This window comes from Anthonomus grandis, chromosome 6, assembly GCF_022605725.1.
Source record: "Anthonomus grandis grandis chromosome 6, icAntGran1.3, whole genome shotgun sequence".
Taxonomy (NCBI): domain Eukaryota; kingdom Metazoa; phylum Arthropoda; class Insecta; order Coleoptera; family Curculionidae; genus Anthonomus; species Anthonomus grandis.
Window position 1 is genome coordinate 14,992,649 of NC_065551.1, and position 23,908 is coordinate 15,016,556.

The 23,908-nt window shown below is 32.3% G+C and overlaps 1 protein-coding gene across 3 annotated transcripts in view; it reads left to right on the forward strand.

Annotated features, from left to right (window-relative positions):
• Positions 1-7,073: 7,073 nt before the first annotated feature.
• LOC126737119 (growth factor receptor-bound protein 2) overlaps positions 7,074-23,908 on the forward strand; it is a 56,052-nt gene continuing 39,217 nt past the window's right edge. Inside the window, exons 1-4 of one of the 3 annotated variants that reach the window (XM_050441858.1) lie at positions 7,074-7,241; positions 7,308-7,497; positions 7,950-8,047; positions 8,113-8,232. In XM_050441858.1, coding sequence (XP_050297815.1) covers positions 7,420-7,497; positions 7,950-8,047; positions 8,113-8,232 — 296 coding nt within the window. In that variant the 5' untranslated portion in view covers positions 7,074-7,241; positions 7,308-7,419. Of the gene's footprint in view, positions 7,498-7,949; positions 8,048-8,112; positions 8,233-23,908 lie in introns of all 3 variants that reach the window. The other 2 variants (XM_050441857.1, XM_050441860.1) reach the window with 2 other exon arrangements.

The following is a 23,908-nucleotide window of genomic DNA, read 5'->3' on the forward strand; positions in this document are numbered from 1 at the left end:
AGCAAACCTTATACAGGGTGAGTTTTTTAAAGTGTTGCAACGCGATATCTTGAAAACATTGAAGTTTTTTCTAAATATTTAAAAAACGAAGGTATAGTTTTTTTTTTAGATAATAAATAAATTTAATGCAGTACCATACCCTAAAAAAAGTATTAATAGGTTTAAAGGTTTCTCAAAAACGGTAGTCGAATGTAGTATAGATTGGCGATATTTTGAATTTTAAATTTAATATCTGACTCACTACTGCACCAGTTGAGGGTTAAGGGGAGTGGCCCTATTAAAAAATGTTTATTAAAATAATATTTAGTCCAAAACGCACCGTGAGCCAATCCACTACCTATTTACCGCATTATTTGTACCCATCTAGTATATTTTTATATCTGTATTATTATTGTATTTATTATTATACCTGTGAATGGGTTTTTTATGCCAAATTTAAGCTTTACCTCGTTAATTATATTTATTCGATTTAGTAATATGATACATATGTATATGCATTTTACGATATTAGACTGAGCATTGTCATAAGTGAGCTTTGACATAGGTAATTTACGAAAAAGAAGAGAAGAATTCTATCGCCTGCTTTTATTATAATTTAAAATAGTTTTGTCACTTCGCGCCGGTTGTTATTTTTAAATATGAAGGTTTTATAAAAGTCATAGCAAACATTTTAATCTGAAATATTTTCACTTTGAAAACTTTGTCAATATTTTCGCTTTATTTGCTTTTCACCATATATTAAAAAAAGTTGTCATAGAAATATATTTTGACGTAACGCTCTGAATGTTTTAAAAAAACACCAACAAATAATATAAAATTATATTATTGTTAAAAGACGCTGTTATTGCTTTTTTAGTACCTACTTTATTAACTTATTCTTAATAATAAAATATTTACTGCTATTTTTTATCTATACCTATACATATAGGCCACCCCTTTGCTAAACTGTTGTCACTAACCTAATAGTATAATAGATATCTATTTAATTAATTAATACTAATTACTGCATTTGCTTTTAAATAGGTCAAACAAGTTAGACGCTGGATCCAACGTCAAGAAGTAGAAGGGCATGTAGAAACCAGACAACATCCTGGAAGGAAACCTGTATTGACCGAAAATATAAGAGAAGCTATTGTTACCCAAGTAAGAAATAACCCTTTCACAAATAGCCGGGTGGTCAAAGAAACCATGAACTTGGATGTTACTATGCAAACAATTAGGAATACTCTTCGTTCAGCTGGAATAAATTGTAGACAACCAGCCAAAAAGGCCAAATTAATGGTCGACAACGCAGAGCGAAGGCTTAGGTTTGCTCAAGAAAATATTGACCGAGACTGGTCAAATGTGGTATTTACCGAAAACACGTTTTCTTCGGACATAAGGTCCCATCAATTAGTGTGGAGACCTACAAGTACCAGATATGATTCCCATTATGTCCAAAAAACTGAAAAAAGCGGAAGAATAACATTGTCATTATCGGGTTGGATGACCCAAAATGGACCCGGAATGCTGGTAACCACGCCACCCCAAATGAATTCCGCGGACTACGTGGACATTTTGGAAAATTCTTTTCTGCCTTCATACAGAATATTATATCCGGCTAGACCAATATCCTTTATGCACGATTATTGTCCAATTCATACCTCCCGTATGGCGAGAACATGGTTTGAGGAACATCCGGAATTTAATTTAATTCCATGGCCATCCAGAAGCCCCGACTTAAACCCCATTGAAAATTTGTGGGCTGAAATGGTGAATTCTTTAAAAAAAAAGGTGTAAGTTTCGAAAAAAACACAATACGTAGGCTATTTAAAAGTTTAAATAAAAAAGTATTTTTATTGTAGATTTAAATTGTAATTATACTTACTAAAGCTTGTTAGGATTAGTTTTGAATGTTATTAATTGTTATTAAGATGTTATACTTAAAGAACTGTAATTTGTCATTAAATGGGAAATAAAATTTTCGCTTTGAAACTGACCTTTGATCCATTACTTATACGTTTTATAAGGTTTAAAAAAAAGTAAATAAAAAAAGATACGGGACTACTACAATTAAAGTTTAGTAATTAAAGTTAACTTCGCTTCAATAAAAAAAATATAAAAAAATAGTTTTTTATTCAAGAAGAAATCACGAGAGTGCCTTATTTACAAACGGAAATATTACTTTATTCATCACTTCAGTAAAAAAGTGTGCTTTACTCATGAGAACCACATAGATTTTTTTCTACCTCTTACCAAAATAAAGACATAAACAATTTAAAATATGGATTTGCCGAACAACATTTTGGGTTAATTGAACAAGTGGGGACAATTTTGAAAAAAACAGTTTTTGTAAAAACAATGTCCACTTAACTAGATAATGATTAAAAAAAATTTCAATAACGCAAACTAACTTTCTTAATATGTAACTTTTACTATACGAGTATAGGCAATTTTTGGTATATCAACCAACTTCTTTTGACGAGTTCTACACCCTGTATTTTTATATAGGTATACTTATAAATAAAATGTGAGGAAAAAGAAACAAAAATCTTAATTTTTTTCCCATATTATGGTAGTACTTAGTACAAGTACTTAGTTTTACAGCGCTAGACAGGATATTCCAAAATAAGTAGTTTTGGTAGTATCTCAGCTCGTATTACGTAATGAATTGAAATGAAACAGAATTTTGAAGAGCGCATTTAGCCAACGTATAAAACACTATAGCGCATTGTCCTAAAAACTTTACATAAGGAAGAAAAACAAACTGATTGATTTTTTTAATATCAGCTTGCACAGCCACAAAAATATTCGAAACGTCCCATTGCAAAAACCCCATCTACTGAAAAATGAGTTCCGTCACCCCTGCCTATTTATATACGACTAAACTCGATCGATACTCTACACCCTAGCGCCCGCCGTACGCTACCCCTTTCAGTCAAAAGCCATGTTGCCAAATTGTAAGGCAACGAAGTCCGAGAGCAGATGCGAGGGACATTTTCAAATTTGCCGACTGTACTTGCCTTTAAACAAAGAAAGCAGTTTTCTGGTCTCTGACTGCACTGCATCACACACAATACAAATTAATTGTTCGTCATTATACCAAAATGTATAGTTTCCCAATTATTACAAAAAAACACAAGTAAATTTCTTGTAAACTAAATCTAGGGTACCTAGTAACTAATAAATTAGCACCTTACCAAACACAATAATTATTGAAAGGCGGCTGTATTTACATAAATAGAAATATCAAAATGATATACTAAATATTAATTTAATCTTAAAAATTTGCTTGAACTCCCTTTGAACGCTCCCAATTGGACGTTCAAGATGAACCGCAGGTTATCGTTTGAACTAACATTGTACAACGGATTAATTCCGCTGAACCGGAGATCTTTATGAAGTTATGAACTGTTGTCGAAGGCCTATTGTACAACCGGGCCTTAGAGAATGAAAAAGATGACATTTGTAATCGAGTAATACTTTTAATAGATCAAATAACTTTACTTATTTTAAAGCAAAAACGTTATTGCCCATCAACTATAGTAATGTTTTTTATGTTATATATTATATCCTCTTGCGCATATGAACTACTTAGAGATTATTTTTATCTACACACCATGAGGTACCTACAATATTTTTCTTCTAGCTTAGGATGGGTGATACATTCTGATTAAAGAAATAAATTCTGATTTAAGAAAAACAAACGACACCACTAATTGTTCAAACGAGGCGTATAGAATCAAACCCCGCTAACTCCACTTTTGTCCAAAAATGATATTTTGATTTAATTTCACAGCTAATTTGCCAATGAATCTGGTCGTGTGAATCTTAACTTTCAAAACACGCTAAAAGAGGTCTAAAATATGGCAAAAACATCGCGTTTATTTTCAAAACCCGCTAACTCCCTGCACATGTTACAATCAAATCCCGCCAACTCCATTTTGACCAATGACGTTGCTCTATTAGATACGAGCACATGTTTATGTATCATTGCATCAGTTGATGTTTAGATTTCTATTGTGCAGGATCTGAGTTATTGCTTTTAGTGATTTTTATAAATAAGTTTTAAATATAAATATGGATGAGTATAATAAACCCGTACAAAAATGTACACCGAACAAAGCCCGAAAATGTTTAGTAAACAAATCCAACCGAAAATCAGAGAAGCAAAAGATTGAGAGGTAAGTCCTATTGTGTAATTTTGGTAAAAATGTGTTTCTAAGTGTATTTTTATATACTCAAGTCAGGATCTTTTTGCAAGTAAGCGTTTTTTTGTCGAAAATCTAAACTAGGACATTTTTTAAAATTGTTAATTGCTACTTTGATAACTACAATTAGGGGCACATTAAAATTTGTTAAAATAAGAATGTATAAGTTTAATTTTGTATAATTTGTAAGTAAAATGAAAAGCCGGTTCGTTGTAATCTCAATAATATGTCACTTTCAACTTATTTTTAGATACAAGCCTAAAAGACCACCGGGTGTCCCAAGCTGTAATCATGCAACGAAGAGCTTCCGATGCAGCACTCTAACCAAATTTGACATATCTGATTTTCACTCAAAGTTTTATGCTACTCCTGCAAAAATTGATCAAGATAATTATATTGTGAAGTATACCAACGTTCAATTGCCAAAGCGGAAGCGCCCAAAGAATAGTTCGAGGCAAGTGAGAAAATTAAGTTACAAATTTTTTGTAAGGAATAGAAGCGGAAAAATAATTCCAGTTTGCAAACCTGCGTTTCTGAGTATACTGGATATTAATAAAGGTAGAGTTTATGGAGTTTTAAAAAGACATTTTGAAAGTGGGCAAATGGCACATGAAAACCGGGGTGGAGATCATAAAAGCAAGAAATATCAATGTAGGCGAGAGACAATTCAGTTCTTTTTGGAATCTTTCAAATGTCAGGATTCACATTATTGCAGGTCAAAGAGTTCTTGTCGTGTATATTTGCCGTCAGAACTAAACATCAGAAAACTGTACCAAATGTATTCAAATTCAGCACTTGACAATGTCAGTGTTAAAGAATCATTTTTTAGACGTGAATTTTGTACAAAATATAACATTGGCTTCGGTTCTCCGAGGACTGATGTATGTTCCACATGCATTCAGATAAGTGAAAAAATAAAGCTGGCGAGAGATGATCCTCCTAGAAAAGCTACACTGATGGCTAAAAAAACAGTGCATAAACTTAAGGCACGAGCTTTTTTTGCATTACTAAAGGAAGAAAAGCCTGAAATGATAACATTATCATTTGACTGCCAAAAGAATTTGCCAGTTCCAAAACTTCCAGACCAACAGGCATATTTTTCAAAGCAATATAACTTCTACAATTTTACTATTGTCTGTGGTAGTTCCAAGACCACGTTAACTTCAGAAAACGTGTTTTGTTATTGTTGGAATGAAACTGTTCGGCCGAAAAGCTCTAATGAAATTGCTAGTGCTGTTTTCCATCGGCTCATAAACATGAATTTGGAGGGTAAAACGCACATTAGACTTTTTGTTGATGGTTGTGGTGGCCAAAACAAAAACACCACCATGATGGGAATGTGTTCAAATTGGCTGGAATGTTATGCGCCACCAAATATTAAGAAACTTGAGATAATTTTTCCTGTAGTTGGACACAGTTTTATACCACCCGACAGGGTGTTTGGAAATATCGAGAAAGCTATAAGAAAAAAAGAGATAATTACGACCCCACAGCAATATATTGAACACATAAGACAATATGCCACAGTATTAAAAATGGGTGACGATGTCCCTGTTTTGGATTGGAAGAAGGAATCCCAAAATATACTAAAGCCACCTGGAGCATGGCACTTTAAATTTAATCCTTCGAAACGGTTTAAAATAACTCTTGACAAAAATCGAATTACGAAAGTTCAAGGTGAAGTAAACTACAGAACTGAATTAGGCAATCCTAGAAGTGTTACGAAGAAAAATAAGCAAATCAAATCAATGAATCCTCAACAACTTCCTGTGAACGTTCCTGTCAAACAAGATAAAATTATAGCAGTAAGTAAATTATTAGAATCACACTATGGCGAAAACTGGAGGCTTAACGAGGATTTTGATTTTTTCGTAAATATTGAACTTCGCCAACCAGATCAAGCTGATGCTAATGAAGAGCTTCCAGATTTGCAGTGCGAACCAGTTGAAGAGCTGGGATCTCTGTCTATTTAAAAAATGTGTTCTAAAAGAATTTGTGTTTTATTCAAAATGTTTCCGTTAAAATTTATAGAATTACAATTTCTGTTAATTAAAATAAACATGATTTAAGACATACTACGTTTTTATTTTTATAGTGAAGTAAGTTAAAAAAGTAACTAAAGAAGCTCTACCTATTTGCTGCGTATTTCGGACCCTGAATCAGAATCAAAACCCGCTATATCCATTTTTCACAATCAAAAGCCGCTAACTCCAAACAAAAACCTAAATATTTAGCCTAAAACTTAGAGCCATGGTGGATTTTTTACCAATACTTAGATATTTTTATATAGAAAATTTAAATTAAAAATATTTGGCAATCAAATATCAAAAAATAATCTAGCTAACGGTTTTTCTCAATTCCTGTAAAATTTTGCATTTTGGAGTTAGCGGGGTTTGATTCTATACGCCTCAAACATTGTATGCACTTCTTTAGTATAGACTGAGAAAGTTGTTAATTTATTAATTGATGTTATTAATGTTGTTAATTTATTAATGGAAATTTATATAACTAAAAGACTAGACTATAGGGGAAAAAGTCTAATATTGCATTTATAAAATTATTAACGGCGCCTATACATATTTGAAACAATAAATCAATCACATAAATTATTCTCATTTCTAAATAAAACAAAATTAAAATTGAACATCCATCTCGGCAGAGCCGCGCTTTCAAAGCGTAAACGGATCCACCAAAACGGATCCGAATCTCCCACGTGTACGACGTTGCCAACTATTATTTCGTGGCTTGAGTAAAGTCGCCTGTGAAACATACCCAGAAAAATCTATCTAATCTAATAACGGTCCGTCTTTTATAACGTTTGCCTCTTGCAATAGATTTCTACTGAGGTGCTCGCGCAGTGTCGGCTAACAGTTGCCTTCCATATCGGGCGTTTCCGTCAAAACAACTCTACAGATTCCAAAAGAAGATAGTCTAGTGTTAAATTTCATCAACAAACAGGAAAATCTCGAGAAAAGCGGTCAAAAAAACAACTCAGAGGCGGAAAATCCCATTTGCGCCATGTTTTCGCGCTACAATATTAATAAATAGTCGGTAAAACTACAGTAAATCGGTGAAAATCTGCTTTTGTTTTACACCTGATTTTTGACGTTTGAACAGGCCAGTGAATCATTTGCCTCAAGCGATTGGAGAATCACTTATAAAATTGGAATTTAGGGCAGAAAAGCCAAAATTTTTGGAAAGTATCCTAAAGGAATTCATAAAGTAGAGCATGGAGGCGATAGCGAAGCACGAGTTTGTAGCTACGGCCGACGACGAGCTTAGTTTTAAAAGGGGCCAAATTCTTAAGGTATGCCTTTTGTTTCATTCTATTTGTTTTTTTTTTACCCAGTGCCATTTGGCATTGAGCAGTTTACCAGTTTATTTTAATTTAATAGGAGCACTGAATAACATCTTAACTGATTTAAATAATTCCTAAATCTTTAGAGAGTAGTATTGGAGTTTGTTCTTGTAGGGAGCAAACCATACAATTGCAAAACAAACAAACTATAGAGTTTTATATTCCATCACTTTATATAGGAAGTTTACAGCGAGTTCCCAGATTGCTAATACTATAAAGATTTTTTTATTTAAATTTAAATTATTATCAATTTCCTGACAAAGCATTTTTAATTGTCAGGTTTCATTAAAATGATAACTTTTTAGTCACAAAAACCAATTTTTGTCCCAATTTTGTTTAAGACATGGATAAACCTTTAGAAAGATTTTATGTAATTTATCTAATATACATTTATTCCTAAGGTTTTAAATATGGAAGATGATATGAACTGGTATAGAGCAGAATTAGATGGCAAAGAGGGACTTATTCCTAGTAATTATATTGAAATGAAGCCACATGAGTAAGTTTTATTGAGTTTTCACACTTTATATCAAGCACTACAGTTTTCTATTCAATTTTTTTTAGCTGGTATTATGGAAGAATAACAAGAAGTGACTCTGAACGACTTCTTCTAAATAAGCATGAAGGTGCATTCCTGATCAGGATAAGTGAAACTAGCCCTGGAGACTTTTCTTTATCAGTAAAGTAAGTAAACTTTTTCTTACTGCTAAATAATAGACATAATTTAATAAAAATACTCTAAATATAGATTTTGTTTTTATTAACCCTGGGTTATTAAAAACAAAATAATTAAAAACAATTAGCTTTTGTTGCTAATAAAGGAATTGTTTTATAAATTTCTCATCATACTTGTTTACTGAACTATAATTTTCATTGTCAATACCATGACTAATGAATAATTGATACATTTTATGAGGATTTTTGTTTCTTTATTATTTCTGATTGGTTTTATAAATATTTATCAATGTCATAAGTAATATTTGGCATTGGAGGTTCATAGGAAGGTTTTTTTAAGATGCATGAACTGGTTGTAGTGATAAAAGTATTAAAATTTAAAACCATGAATTACAAAACAAATTATTACACATTACAACATGTTGACATTGTATATAAAAATAAATTCAATTATCAGGATCCCAAGCACAAATGTGCTTGAAATTATCATATCGATGGTGTGTTTCCATATGTAGCTATCTACAAAATGCTTTATATTTAGAAAACAAAAAATAAAGTTTAATAGGCTGTATCAAATCAAATCTATAAAAAAACACATCTTAATAAAACTCATCTTTTTATTTATATATTTTTTATTTGAATAAAATTTAAAAAAAATTCTTATAATGACACAGATTTTCGAAAAACATAAATAATAACTAATTTAAACAGGAAAAATGCAGATAGCCATATTTGGCACATAATACTTTCTCAAAGTTGTAGTGATGCGAAAAGCTATAAACTTTTTTATTTATTTATTTATAATACGGGAAAACCCCATTAACTGTAAATTTTACAAAGCAATAATATTTACATAAACAACTGTCATAATCTAAACCTACTTAAAAAATTAATACTAAAGTAAAAAACACCTATACTACATATACTAGAAACAACCTTAATAATTTATATACGAGAATGTAAATACAGAATTTTATGCACAATGATGAAGTAAGTGACCTCTTTAGATGCATTAAGGAACTTATGTTAAACACATCAATATTCGAATTGTTTAACAAATTCATATACCTATCCATAGGATTATTAATTCCATAGGATGTTCTGTGGAATGGAATGTTAAAGGTTACATTATGGCGTGATGAGGAACATTAAGAATAGTCATGGTTCTCAATAACAGTTAAAGTTCTATGAGCACAATATCTCAGGAATTTATGTTGAACTTTTTCTAAAGCATCAATATGAATCTGGTGGTATGGAGACCAAACTACAGAGCAGTACTCCAATATAGTTCTTACTAGGGAGCAGTAAACCCTTCTTGTTGAAGAGACTGAGAAATATGAACAGTTTCTCATAACAAACCCTAGCAATTTTGATGCTTTTACAGAAATTGAATTAATATGATCAATAAATGTGAGTTTCTCATCAAAAATAACAGCCAAATCCCTAATAGATCAGTGCTATTAGCAACATAAATCAGTGGCTCATTATTAATGAAGTAATTGGATTGAAACCGGTTGATCCTGAGAGTGAAACTAATAACACAACATTCCTTAACATTTAAATGAAGATTGTTTTGTTCACACCAATTATTTAAGCGATCCATATCTGCTTGTAGTAATTCTTGATCCACAATACTACCAACCACCCTCCAAAATTTTAAGTCGTCTGCAAACATCAAACACTGACTATACAGGAAACAGTTAACTATACTATATCATTAATAAATAAATGAAATAATAAGGGTGATGTATGCCCTCCCTGAGGGAGACCTGATGTTACGCTGATAGGATCAGAAAGATGTCCACCTACCCTGACCCTTTGAATACAGCCAGTTAAAGAATTTTTAATCCAACTCACAAAATCAACATGAAACCCTACGAAGATCAGTTTTGACAGAAGAATTTGATGATCAATACGATCAAACGCCTTACTAAAATCGGTGTATATAGAATCAATTTGTTTATGATCCTCTAATTTACTCATAAGATCAGATTGGTAACAGATCAAGTTAGTGGCAGTAGACTTATTCTTGCAAAACCCATGCTGTGAATCTGATATTAAGCCTTTGCATAACCAAGAAAGTTGATTAGCTATAAGGCTATCAAAAAGTTTAGGTATTGAAGATTGAATGCAAATACTTCTATAAAAATCTATGACATCCCGACGGCCAGCTTTAAACAATGGCACAATAAAACTTTCCCTCCAGGCAATTGGAAATGTGGATGTTTGTAAGGAAGCATTAAATAACAAAGATAAAGGAATAGCAAGAGTACATACACATTGCCTCAAGAGAAAATTCGGAATCCCATCTATGCCTGCAGTAATCTTGTTAGGGAGTGAGCTAATACCTTCAAATATATCATATGTTAAGATCTTAGTAATGTTTAAATTTAAACCATTAGCGGGACCATTTTGCAGCTGATTATTATCAATACCAGGAGAATAAACAGTTTGGAAAAATTCTTTAAACATGTTTGCAATATCCAAACCACTGGACGCTTGCTTGTCACCATAAAAGAGGGTATTGGGAAGGGTATAATTGGACCTCTTATCATTGATATATTTCCAAAATGATTTAGGGTCATTCTGTAAGCCGGAATCTATCCCTTCAATATATTGTCGGAAGCACAAATCAGACATATGTTTGCATTCAGACCTAAGGCGAGAAAATTTTATATAGTTTTCGTCTGTATTATCTCTCATATATAATGAATGAGCACTCCTTTTGTTCCTAGTTAACTTTCTAAGTTCAGGGGAGAACCACTTAGGAAATGAGGAAGTTCTATATTTCTTTAAAGGAATGAAATATGCAATCCCCATAGAGAGATATTCATAAAAAACGGTGATTGATAAGTTAAGATCACTATGAGATAAACACTCGTTCCAATTAATTGAGGATAGAAAGATATTAAGCTCATTGTAGTTACCGTTTCGGAAATCATAAAAAAATTCTTCATAAGCTAGATTTGAAAAAATTGAGTTATTTGTTGTTGAAATATTCAAATGACACTCATATCCAATATGATGAAAATTAGCTTCAAAAAGAGGGTCAGAAGCTTTAAGAATATTTAAATCCTTAACATTAGAAAAAACTAAATCTAAAAATACATTTCTATCATTAGGAATCAAGTTACATTGATAAAATTTTAAATAACCAAATCTTTGTGCAACATCTACAGCTGGGTCACCTCTTGGGCATTGAACCAGGAGACCATACTCGTCATTGCCCCATGCAGCCCTTGGTAGGTTGTAATCTCCAAACAGATATACATTTAGGTTGACATATTAAGTAGTAACACACTCCATGGTTTGACAATGCCAGATATAAGTATCCCGAGGTGATTGTGGAGGTATATAAACACCACCAATAATGAACTTAGTCCCATTACACTGGCATAGAATCAGAATTTGCTCAATACGGTCCTCTTGAATAGAAATGCACTGTGATTGTATACTATCACTGACAAATATCAGAATACCACCTCCACTCAACTTACTGCTAGTTCGATAGCTTCTGTCACATCTGAAGACCCTGAAACCCTTGCACGTCAGTTCAGCATCTACAATACTTAATACTTAATATACTTAATAGTTAAAGAACTAATTCTAAACATGATAAGGAAAGATAAAAATAATTATTAATAACATTATTGTAAGAAAAAGTCTTCGTCATTTACATCTGGAACCACTGTTTCATCCTAATCAATGGTTTCATCACTACTTAGCAAACTTGTAAAAAAGAGCCGGCAGTCATCTGGGACACTTCCAGAATTGCACATTTCTTTTAAATGTTTCAGCCTTAATGCTGAAATTTTCCTCTTTTCCTCGTGTAAGGGTTTGAGACATTTTTCCATGGAAGCAACTGTCACTCATCTTCCTCTGTGTGGAAGAATCATTATTTTGCGAAAATCTTCATCAAAATCTGTATTAATTTTCATTGTAAAAGGGAATGCCTTTTCATACCTAATATACTTAGTATGATGCCAATTAACCACATTCCCGTCTTTATCCTTGTTTCGGTTGATCATAATTAGCTTTGCTAGGGTTTTCCAGTCAACAAAAGTTATGTCTTTTTTTTGAAAAACTTCGTACTTAGGGTCATTTTTTTTTTGCATTCCGAGCGATGGTTACCCATTCATGCGGCAAATAAACTGGGACATTTTTGGATGAAATTTCAATTCTTGCGTGCATTGAATCGCATTCGCATTGGCAACCAATTGATTTTTATTTTGGCCTCCACATGTGTCACTAAAGAGCCTTACATTTTAATTGGATTTAGAAAGACTTTTGAGGTGGTGGAATAAACAAGATGCTATTTCTCATGGGCCATGTGAACCTTCTACTTCAGACCACATGTAGCATTTTCCAGAATTATCTCCACAGTTAAAAATAGTGAAATTTTATGTGGCTAACTTCGTCTTGTAAAAAAGAATGGGGTTAGTTGGATCTGTTGGTACATACAATACTTAATGAGTTACTTATTATATTGGGTATTACGTCACTTATAGCAAAAATCAATTTAGAAATTTTTAACTCACACGCTCAACAATTAAAAAGAAGAAGAAAATAGACTTATTTAAAATAGAGATAAAAAATTCTAAATTGATGTTTGCTATAAGTGACGTAATACCCAATATAATAAGTAACTTATTATGAATTCGTCACAACAATACAGATTTTACATACAATACTTGTTGCAAATCAAAGTTGGCGGAATGTATTTCTTTAGGATTTTCCTTTGCTGCATCCTTCTCCACATTTTTTTCCTGTCTGGCTCTTTCTTTATTTTGAATGTGATCTTCATAGTTTTGCAGCAAATTTACTTTGATTTCCGTGTTAGCAGATTCATACGCTGTACATGTTGGACATTGATCCTTTCGAGGCTTATCGAATGATAGATTAAAATGAGAATTAAAAATATGACGATAGAATGACTCCTTTAAACATTCCATATTTTCTTTGGCACAATCTTCTTGGTATAACCTGTGCATCTGCTTTAGGTTGAATTTTGGATCCAAGTACACTTTTTTTGAGTCTTTTCTGCAGTAATGAGAAGAGACTGTAGGAAATTTCTGAATATGTTGTTTTAAAAAAGGCAGTGGATCGGGTCACGGCAGCCGGGAACATTCGAACAAAATGTAAGGATCCGTGATTTTTCGATTTACTTTATCAGTTCACGGCAGCCGGTTACGCTCGAACAAAATTATGTTCCCGGCAGCCGTGATTTTGCGGTTTTCAATATTAGGATTATTAGGTCCCGGCAATCTGTACGAGACCTAATATTGAACTACCAGTCAAAATAACTTTTTTTGTTCTCGGTAGTGGGTATATGTATCAGCAATACGTTATAGTACGTTATACCGTCAGCCGTGATTATATTTCTGATAAATGAATGAAGGAAAAAGTTGTTTTAGTGCCTGTAATATGCATTAACGTGTGCAATAAATGTTGATTAGTTGGGTTAGTTTAGTTAGTTAGTTTTTTGCACTAATTATTTCGACTATATTTATGTACGCATTTAGAAATATACTTATTCACGTATTTAAAAGAAATATGAACTTAAATCTGTAACGATTCTGAAGTTCAATAAGTTTTAAATACAATAATTTACTTGAGGTATAATAGATTTTTTATATACCTAGGAGCTGAGGTTCAATCTATTAATCTCAGAGATTAGAGAGAACTTAAATTAAATTAAGTATATCGAACGGTATCGTTACAGATTTAAGTTCATATTTCTTTTAAATACGTGAATAAGTCTATTTTCTTCTTCTTTTCAATTGTTGAGCGTGTGAGATAAAAATTTCTAAATTGATTTTTGCTATAAGTGACGTAATACCCAATATAATAAGTAACTCATTATGAATTCGTCACAACAATACAGATTTTACTTAATTTCACTTATGCCTGTAATCGCTGTTGTATCAGAAGAATCATTATTTAGTAGAATCTCATTATTATTTTCACTAAATGTTATTTCTTCGTTATTTTCATTTAATAGATTGATATCTGAAATTTCGTCTTGTATCTCGAGTATTTCTTCTGAACTATCAGTAAATAAATCCCTTTGTTGTTTTGTTGCACTTGAATCTTTTTCCAGTTGTATCCTTGCACTAGTTTCTTCGTTGCAGTCAGAGATAATTTTCACAAAAATTTCTTTATTACTTTTCCAAGAATCCAATATCTCTTTTAGTTGTCTATAGCGAAATTCGAAAACTTCTTGATTTTGTTCGGCACAAACACCAGAAATTTCTCTAGCAACTGTCAAAGTTTTGCGAAATTTCTCCTGCGCAGACATTACTCTTTTATCTACTAAAACCTCAATATTTGTAAACTCGGGACTATTAATAACATCAGAATCGTTGAATAATCTATGGACTGACATGTAGTATTTTTTATGCCACCTCTCTAGACACAAAGATTCGTCTTATAAAAATTCACCTGCAATAATTCGGGTAGCAAACATATGCTGGCAAGGCAAATGCATTGAGCTTCTAAATAAACATTCACAGCCATTAATACTGCAGCGAATTACTCCTTCAAAACTTCGGTAGAGGCAGTTATCCGAAGATATAAACTTAATTTTTGTGGACACAGTTTCCGATTTTTCCAACTGACTTTTTAAAATTCCATATGCAAAGTGGGTTAATAATCTTGCATATTGTAAATAAGCCTCATTTTTGGGATTGTATATTACTGGAATTTTGTGCAATAATTTGGCTGCTTTATGGTCTCGCTCGTTTCTTTGAATAGTTAGTTCTATGAATATATTGGTAATAAATTCTTTCAACGTAGAATATTTTTTTATTAAGGTTTTAATTTTATTATTTAAGGATTCCACTCTATTGTTTGTAGAATTCAAAAAATTACCACTCTGATAAGTAAATCCTATTACCCACTGGTCTTTAATAGGGTGCCAGTTACTATCATAATAATCCATTACAGAAACAGGTAAGTCAGTTTTCATCTGTTCATAAACGGAATTATAGTTCTCAATGCTTTTAGAATAACTGATTTTTTGTATTAATTCTGTTGCTAATACTTCTTCGGAGGGAGTAATTCCTAATTTTTTGGAAGTAATCTCTCTTTTAAATGTTTGATGGGTATGAAAAAAGCATAGAAGCAACCTGGATAATGGAAAATGCTTTTTAATAACTTCCCTTTCATTTTCATCTTTATCAGTCATAACAATTCTTGTTTTGTCGGAGGCAGGATTCCGTTCCTTAAAAGTCTTTACCAGCCAATCAACAGACTCTCTATCTTCGGAAGTTATTATACCTACTCCAACTATTTCAGTACTACCACAAGAATCCTCTACTGCAAATATATACACTGGTGCTCTTATATTTAAAAGTTTATATGTCCCATCTAAAAAGAGTATATCCGAAAAATATTCGAAACTTTTCCTCATAAAGTTATCTTGAAAAAATATGCCCCGAAAATTTTTGTCGCTATATGTCAATAAATCCACTTCGCATCCATATCTGTGTTGAAGAAGTTCCATACACTCTGCTAAATTTCCATCTTTAGTTTCCACATCTTTACTGAGCCTCATTAGATTTGAGACGTCTCGCAAAATGACAACTTGTCCTGAAGACTTCAGTAGAGTAGACAGTACCAATTTTTTATTAGCTCTTAGGGACAAAAGCTTTTTTGCCTCAGTTTTTAAATCATTCGTTAACTTTCTCCCTTGAGGTAAATATCGAAAACTTTGTCTGAAAGCACAAAAAAAGCATAAGTTAATGAGAGGTGAGGCGTATACAGAAAACGAGATAGAAAACAGAATCGTTTTATTAGAATTATTGACCTACTTAGGTTAAGACTTTGCTATCGCATTTTTTGAATTTACGGATAATTCTCAACATATTTTAATAAAGGTACCATAGGTATACAATTAATTATTTTTAATCGCGTGCGCCTAAGTTTTATCGATTTTATTGATCCGAACGTTTTTCACTAAGGTTTAAAGATGTTTTTGTATTAATTTTCTTGCAGAATTCTGCAGAATGGAACTAAATAACTGCTTAATTAATTCTTAATGTAAACTAAATCGTGCTGCTGTTTTTTATTTTGTCATATCAATTAGATTATTAGATGAGCAACAAACATTCATCCATCACGTTGTCACTGGCGAAACATGACAGATTTTCTTCAGAAATAATTTTTGATAGTAAACGAATGAATGTTTTTACCCGCTGGTCGCCATGCAGAACAGCAGAACTACTCGGTGAAACAACTATACATACTATACAGATTTTTTCCAAACAAACAAAAAACAACAATGAGGAGGGCTATCTAAATAAAATCGTTAAAACAAAGTGTCCATATCATCTATCACATTTACTCACTCTGTGTTCAGGGGATGATTATGCTCATCGATTAGACACTTTACTTCTAATGATTGTCCATCGTCAGTTAATTTTAAATATATTTGTGCTTTACAATTTTGTCCAAAAGAGCTAAAACACACAAAAAATACGCATCGTAATTAGGAGTCCCTCAAAAATTATTGTATACTTTTACCTCGTCTTTCTATTACTTTTTTTTCCTTAGTTCTTAAATATTGTCCTCCATGAATACAACAATATTTGATATAATAATACTTTAGTGTAGGATTGGCTTTGTTTATTAGATGCGGGACTCTTTTCTTGGCAGACGAAAAAGTCTTATTATTTCTTATCCAGTATTCTGTAAATGTCTCGGTCTTGTATTTTTCCAACTGCACTTTGAATTCCTCAAAATATTTAAATTTGTCTTCAACTTTCATTTTAAACTCAATTGAAAATCACGGTAGGTACTTTGAGCAAATATTAAAAACAGAATTAAACACCGGTAACTTACTGAGCACATATACCTATTTACAAACTTAAAAAAGTCATACATAACCTAAACTTGTTGAATTCGAACTGCCGATGCCCATAACGATTTGCTGATGCTACGAGTGCCGGGTATGGATTTTCAAACCTAATATTCCCGGCAGCCGTGATGTATTGATATAAAAATAAAAATCACGGCAGCCGGGAACTTAAATTTTGTTAGAGTGTTACCGGCAGCCGGGAACTTAAATTTTGTTAGAGTGTTACCGGCTGCCGTGACCCGATCCACTGCCTTTAAAAAATTTACTGCATCTTTTGATATTTTAGAGGTACCATAACCGCCTCTCTTATCTTTTTCTGTGGTGTTACTATTTGGGACACGTTTTTTAATGGCAAAATTCAGAAATCCCTTTTTAACACCAAGGGTATTAAGTAGCATTGTTCTACTTACATTTATTCTAGAATCCTTAATGCACAGATAAAATTTCATAGATTTGGATCTTCTTAAGTTGTTAGTGCCAGTTGTTCTTCTTCTAAAATCGATAACCTCTACCAAATTATTTAGGAAATCTCGTTGCCTATCAACATTTGCAAGATTCCAAAATGATGTAAAAATATTTATCCTTTCTTCCTGGTTAATACGAGTTTTGCATTTAATCCTAAATTGAAAAAAAAATTATGATCTACGTTTAAAGAAGTGTCAATCTTATTCCTACCTGCAAGAATTGTTGCATGGTTCACCTAAGAACCTGCCTGGAGCGTGATTTCCTTTTGAGTTTATATACGGAAGTCCCGAATTCTTATTGTCTCTGCGAACATTTTTTTTCCAAAAAGTAACCCAAGGATCTTTTCTTTTTATTTTTTGGTTCAACTGACGTATCTTTTGATTCGGGTTGGGTTGGGTTGGGTTGGGTTGGGTTGGGTTGGGTTGGGTTGGGTTGGGCTATCAAAAATTATTTCTGAATCAGAGTGGGCCGAACAAAATGGTGCCTGATTAAGATTTTCTAAAAAGAAATTTTTATAATTAAAACTCTAAAAAACTATATCTTTTAACAAAAATTTTAATTTCTTAGGAAGGAAAAGGTAGTTGTACTCTTGTACCTACGTATTGTAAAAATAATATTATTATGTTAATAATAATTGATATTGACAAACAAAACTCCAAAATTGCTTTAGCACCATCACACACACTCATAAAATAGATAGATATACATTTACAATTGATTTTTACGCAAAAACCATCCACAGTTTTTTTTACACGTTTTGTATTGCTATAAATAATTAATGTAATACTAAATAATTTACAGAAACAGCCATAAGTAGGTACTTCTGAGAATAATTCTTTAAAATAATAATTCTTTGAAAGGGTTATCTATCAAATAGTTATGAATTATTTAACTCACCATCAAATAATAAATAAACACCAATACGGATTCGTTCCCAAAAGATCGACGGAAATGGCCATTTATAGTGCAATACAATATATCATGGAGAATCTTGAGAGAAAGGCCAGTGTAGCTGGACTGTATTTCGATTTGTCTAAGGCGTTTGACACGGTTGACCATTCTTTACTGCTGGACATCCTGGAACGGTATGGCATCAGGGGTGCAGCATCTAAATTACTCAGTTCATATCTAGAGCAAAGAGAACAAGTAGTTTGTGTGACACATTCCGGCTCACCAACGTTTTCCCGCCCCCAAATTATAGGAAGAGGTGTGCCTCAGGGCTCAATCTTGGGACCTGTGCTCTTCCTATTATATGTCAATGGCTTGCCTGAGCTGTTCCCTTCTGATATGACTTGTCAATTCGCCGACGACACATCAGTTATAGTTGCCAGGAAGACAGTGGCAGATCTTTCGGGGGGCTGCTCATCCGCAGTGGAGCGCATGAGGACCTGGTGTCTGGACAGTAAGTTGTCTTTGAACTCTGGTAAAACGGGGTTGATTAATTTTTCGAAGGCCAATATTGTCTCAGAATCTCTACTTGTGTGGTCTGGTGGGCAGTCAATCCCTGTAGCCAATAGTATTAAATTCTTAGGAATACACATTGACCCCAATTTAAATTGGGAGAAACATATTAAAAACCTTTATTCCAGATTAGCTAGCTTGTGCGGATTGATTAGAAGATTAAGGGATGTAGTGTCTGAGGTATCTCTTCGCCTATTTTTATTTCGGACAGGTACAGTCGATCTTACAATATGGTATCTGTTTCTGGGGATCAGCAAGAGGAGCTCTAGATATATTTAGAATGCAAAAGCGTATCATTCGTTGTTTATTGGGCATGACCTACAGAACTTCCTGTAGACCTTACTTCTGCAAACTAAAAATACTTACCCTTCCCTCCTTATACTTTTCTTCCTTGGTGTTATTTGTGAAAAGACACAATCATTTGTTTGTTGAGAATAGGGCAATGTACGCTGAGGATGTGACTATGATTACACGACATAGAAGCGATCTCCGCATTCCATTGCATAATTCAGCTTACTATGAAAGAGGTTCTCATTATATGGCCATCAGGGCTTATAGAATGCTACCTGCTGATATTAGAAGCATTGAATTTACAGTCCAATTTAAAAAAGCTGTTTACCACTGGTTGCAGATTAAATGTTTTTATAATTTTACTTTTGGATAATAATTTTAACTTGTGTTAGAAATTTAGAATATTTATTTTAAATTTTGTTATTTTGTTTATATAAGTATATTGCCTCTATGAATTCTAGATAAGAAAAATTAATGTACCCGATGGGAGCTAGATCCTCCTTTGTATGACGTTGCTTTGTCGTCCTGTATACGATTTTGTTGGCAAATAAAGGATTTTATTATTATAATAACTTTAGATACGAACTTAAGCTATCCTAAAAGTTAATGAATTGTAATTGCAGAATTGGCAAACATAAATAAGTACGGCCTTTTTTTATTTATTCACAACCAAAAATCGGTAAGAACAGTAGACCAATTTACTAAAGACAATAATAAGATATTACAATACAATAAGTTAAAGATAGTAAAAAAACTTACCAGTAGTGTCCAAATTTTCAGCGACGCCGACGTCAGGAATATTTTCTAAAGATGGTTGTTCGGGCAGCATCATTAATATTTTTTTGCCTCGACTCATTTTGCACGAAAAAAGTTTACATACGAACGCAATGCTTATCAAACCACAACTGAACCCTTTTAAAAACGAATTAAAAAACGTAAATGAAGCGTTCCAAATCAGCTGACACGTCCAAACAAGTAGCTAACTGCAAAGCGCGCCAAAATTTTACTTAAAATAATTATTTCCAAAACAGGCTATGTGATTTTGGGGAGATATGGAATTCACAAAAATATATTTTCACAGTTCCAAAAGTAGCTATGTGATTTTAAACATATTTGGACCTCATAAAATAATTTGAAGAGTAGATAGACACTTTTCAAATTGCCAATTTTGGCGCCAAATTTAAATTTATCGATATAGCCTTTTGGAACAATTAGAAATCCTTATTTGCAACAAGGCTATGTAAATAGCTCAAAAATACAATTTTTGAAGATAGCCACATTTGGAACCAAACCATCGATATAGCATGCTATATAACATTATGAAAAAACTTTATTGTTGTTAAACCTGCTCTTGTAAGCATTTATAAATCGTGTTTAAACTCAAAAAGGGCCCATTCTAATAAAATATTTTGTAAATTTGTTTAATAGTTTTATATAAGATTATATCAATTCGAGTCCGTAATAAAGCATTTACAAAATTATTTTATTAATGTTATATTATTGTTTTATTAGTAATTTACAAGACTATATAAATACATTTGCCTGAGATTATTTTAACACACTCATAGAGATTAATAAAATTAATAAATTTTATAAGTTCTATACCTTTTCTTAAAAGAAAAGACGAATGGCGAAATTGAAAACAACACCACATCTATCATGGTGGCTTAGTTGATGATAGCTTAATGATTATTATATGAGACAGAATTATTTTAGGGTTCTCTGGCCAAATATTTTCTTGCGCAACACATTCTACTGGTATTATAGGTGTATATTTGCATCTCATTTATGATGGCCCTTTGAAATATTAAAGATTTTGGATAACGGCCATTTCAAGCATGTGGATGGGACAAATCATAAAATAGGATATGCGAAAAAAAATGTTGCCAATTTTTTAGGTAATATTTCTTCACCAAAATTAGCAAATATATTCTTTATTAATTAGACAGTATTTTAAAAATATAAATGCAAGCAACATGTTTTTATAGTAGAGATAATAGCAATAAACGACGGTTTGGACGGGACCGGAAAATTCCGTATCATTTATGTTACATAAAAAAACAACCAAAATTTCTGAAATAGTTGTTTTAAGAAAAAAAATATCGTTTTTAATTTTCAACAAAATACTAGTAAATCACATTAAATGATTAAGAAAGAATTTTTCTTTAAGAATTCGTAACTAAAAAATGATATTTATTGGTTGTGGACCGGACAAAAAACTTTAATAACTTTAGAATATTTTTTTTATAATTTATTTTAGTATAAATAACAATATACTATGCAATGCAACTAAATTAAAGGGAATGATAACGACGAATTATTTCAACAATAAATAATTAATGATTATAATGTTTTGTTACAGATATCTTTCTTATATTGTTTTGATGGGTCTGACCAATTTCCAATATTTTTTCGCACACAGGCCTAAAAAAGTGGCATGATTGGAGCCCTGCAATGGGCAGGACACTTTCCTATCAAGCAGTTAACATGTTTTTGTTATCCTGAATCTTTTGGCTTGAAACGTAGATAAGATTTATATTGGTTTTACCATTAAGTGCATTAAAAAAGTCTTTGGAATTATTAATAAGTAGTTTTCTACTTTTCACCATTTCCCAGGCTACTCTTTTAAGCTTCCCTCCCACTCCGTCTACAGCCCCCTTCCCGTGAGAAGTGGCAAAGAAATTCCAAAAGCCAGATATATCGAAATCTTCATGAAAATGGCATAAATTCGATAGAGTAAACTTATTTTTAAACTGTGCTGCACAGCCATCAGAAAATATCGATACAGTTCTCAAAGTACTACAGGCATTTCCTAACCAATGAACTATTTCTTTTAGAAATGCCCAGACTGCAAACTTATCATTTGATAACTCATCACTGATGATAGCAAACGAATGATGGGTATTTTTAGTCCAGGCTACTGCCGTAAATATTGTGACCTGTCTGTGGCTCCAGTGCGCACTTTGTATCTCGTCCTGACTTATACATGAGTAATTTTCTGCGAAGTCTACTTGCAGGACAACTTTTTCTTCATTTATATTATTTTTTTCTTTCTCAAAATTGCGGTCTTGTGTGGTTTTTACAAAGCAATGAACTTTAAATTTCTCCATAGATTCTTGCAGTTGATCCAAAGCAGCTTTTAAAGTACCAGATACTTCTAATACTTGGGGTTTATGAAGATTGACTTGCCACCTTTTTCAATTTATTTCAGTCTCCAAATCGGTATTTAAAGGCACCAAAGCAAATTTAATATTGGTATCACAGTTTGGGCATAAATTATTCATACAGTCGAAATTATCTGTATCGCAACATATGGCTGAAAGTAATATCTTGGAAGATTTTGGAAATTCATGTACATTTTTGCAAATAGCCTCAACCAAAAAATTAAAGTTCGCATGGTACTTGCAAACGCAAACGTCGTGAGGCATTTGGGAACTTAGCAAGACATGTTTGGGTCGATATTCGTAAAATTTTGTTAGTTTAACATCTAATTCGGGATTTTCATGTATAAACAACTGATAAGCTTCCTTTACAGTAACAGTCGTGTGCCGCTTTTGCTTTTTTTCTTTGATTCGTGATTCATTTTTTAAAGCGATAACGTCTCTTTTCCCTGGCGCCTGTCTACTTATCATATCCCTGGTGTAAAACCGTTCAACATTTTCCTTAAGTTGGCTTTCCAATTTGTTCCAAGGTGTTACTTTTTCTGCACAGACTAAACTTGTTTCTTTTGGAAATTTGGCATAAAAAATTTCTTTAAAACCTCGTTTTTTTGCTCAGCACACTTCGGTAATACAGACTTAATTTTCTTTACCACCTTTCCCATCGATTGTGGCGTTTTAAATGAGCTGATATTATCTGATGATTGGATATTCTCAACTTGCAACTCTTCCCTTTTTCTCTGACGATACAACCGTTTTCTTAATGTTTCCTGTCTTTTCTTTGCATTTATCATATCTTTCGTAAAAAAACCTTCTTGAATCAATCTCTTCTGCTGTCTCTTTTTCTTTTGGCATCCTTCTCTTTAAAACGCATGTGCTTCTCAACATTCTCTTTGTGCTTTCTTCTAAAATCTATAGATCTTTCTTTATTTGTCTTAGGTGCCATATTTTCTGAAAAAAAATATGGACTCATAAGTTGGGATAAGATTGACCGAGAAAAATTGTCTTAAAATTAAATAATATTAATAAATTTCATTTAAAAATTTTTTTTTGGTTTCGTGGAGTATCAGCCCTCAGCGAATCGGTTGCGATATACATATAGATCACCAAAAATTAAAAAAACTTACTTAAAATTAGTACTTTGCAGCCCGTTTTGCATTAAAAATTAAATATTTTCGATATATATATTAATAGGATCTTATTTTTATATATTATTTAATGTATAGGTTGCGGACGGTACAATTTATTTATAAAATTTTCTTGCAAAATAGTAACATGATACAAAAAAACTCTTTTACTATAATATTGCCCTAAATGCAAGTCAAGAAAAAATAAAATTGAAAGTTCAAACTTTTTATTATTTAGTGGGATATGCCTACTTTTCTAAGAATTTGGTTGTGGACGGGACAAAAAACCCTTATTATTACACTAAATGAAAAAATATATCTACTTA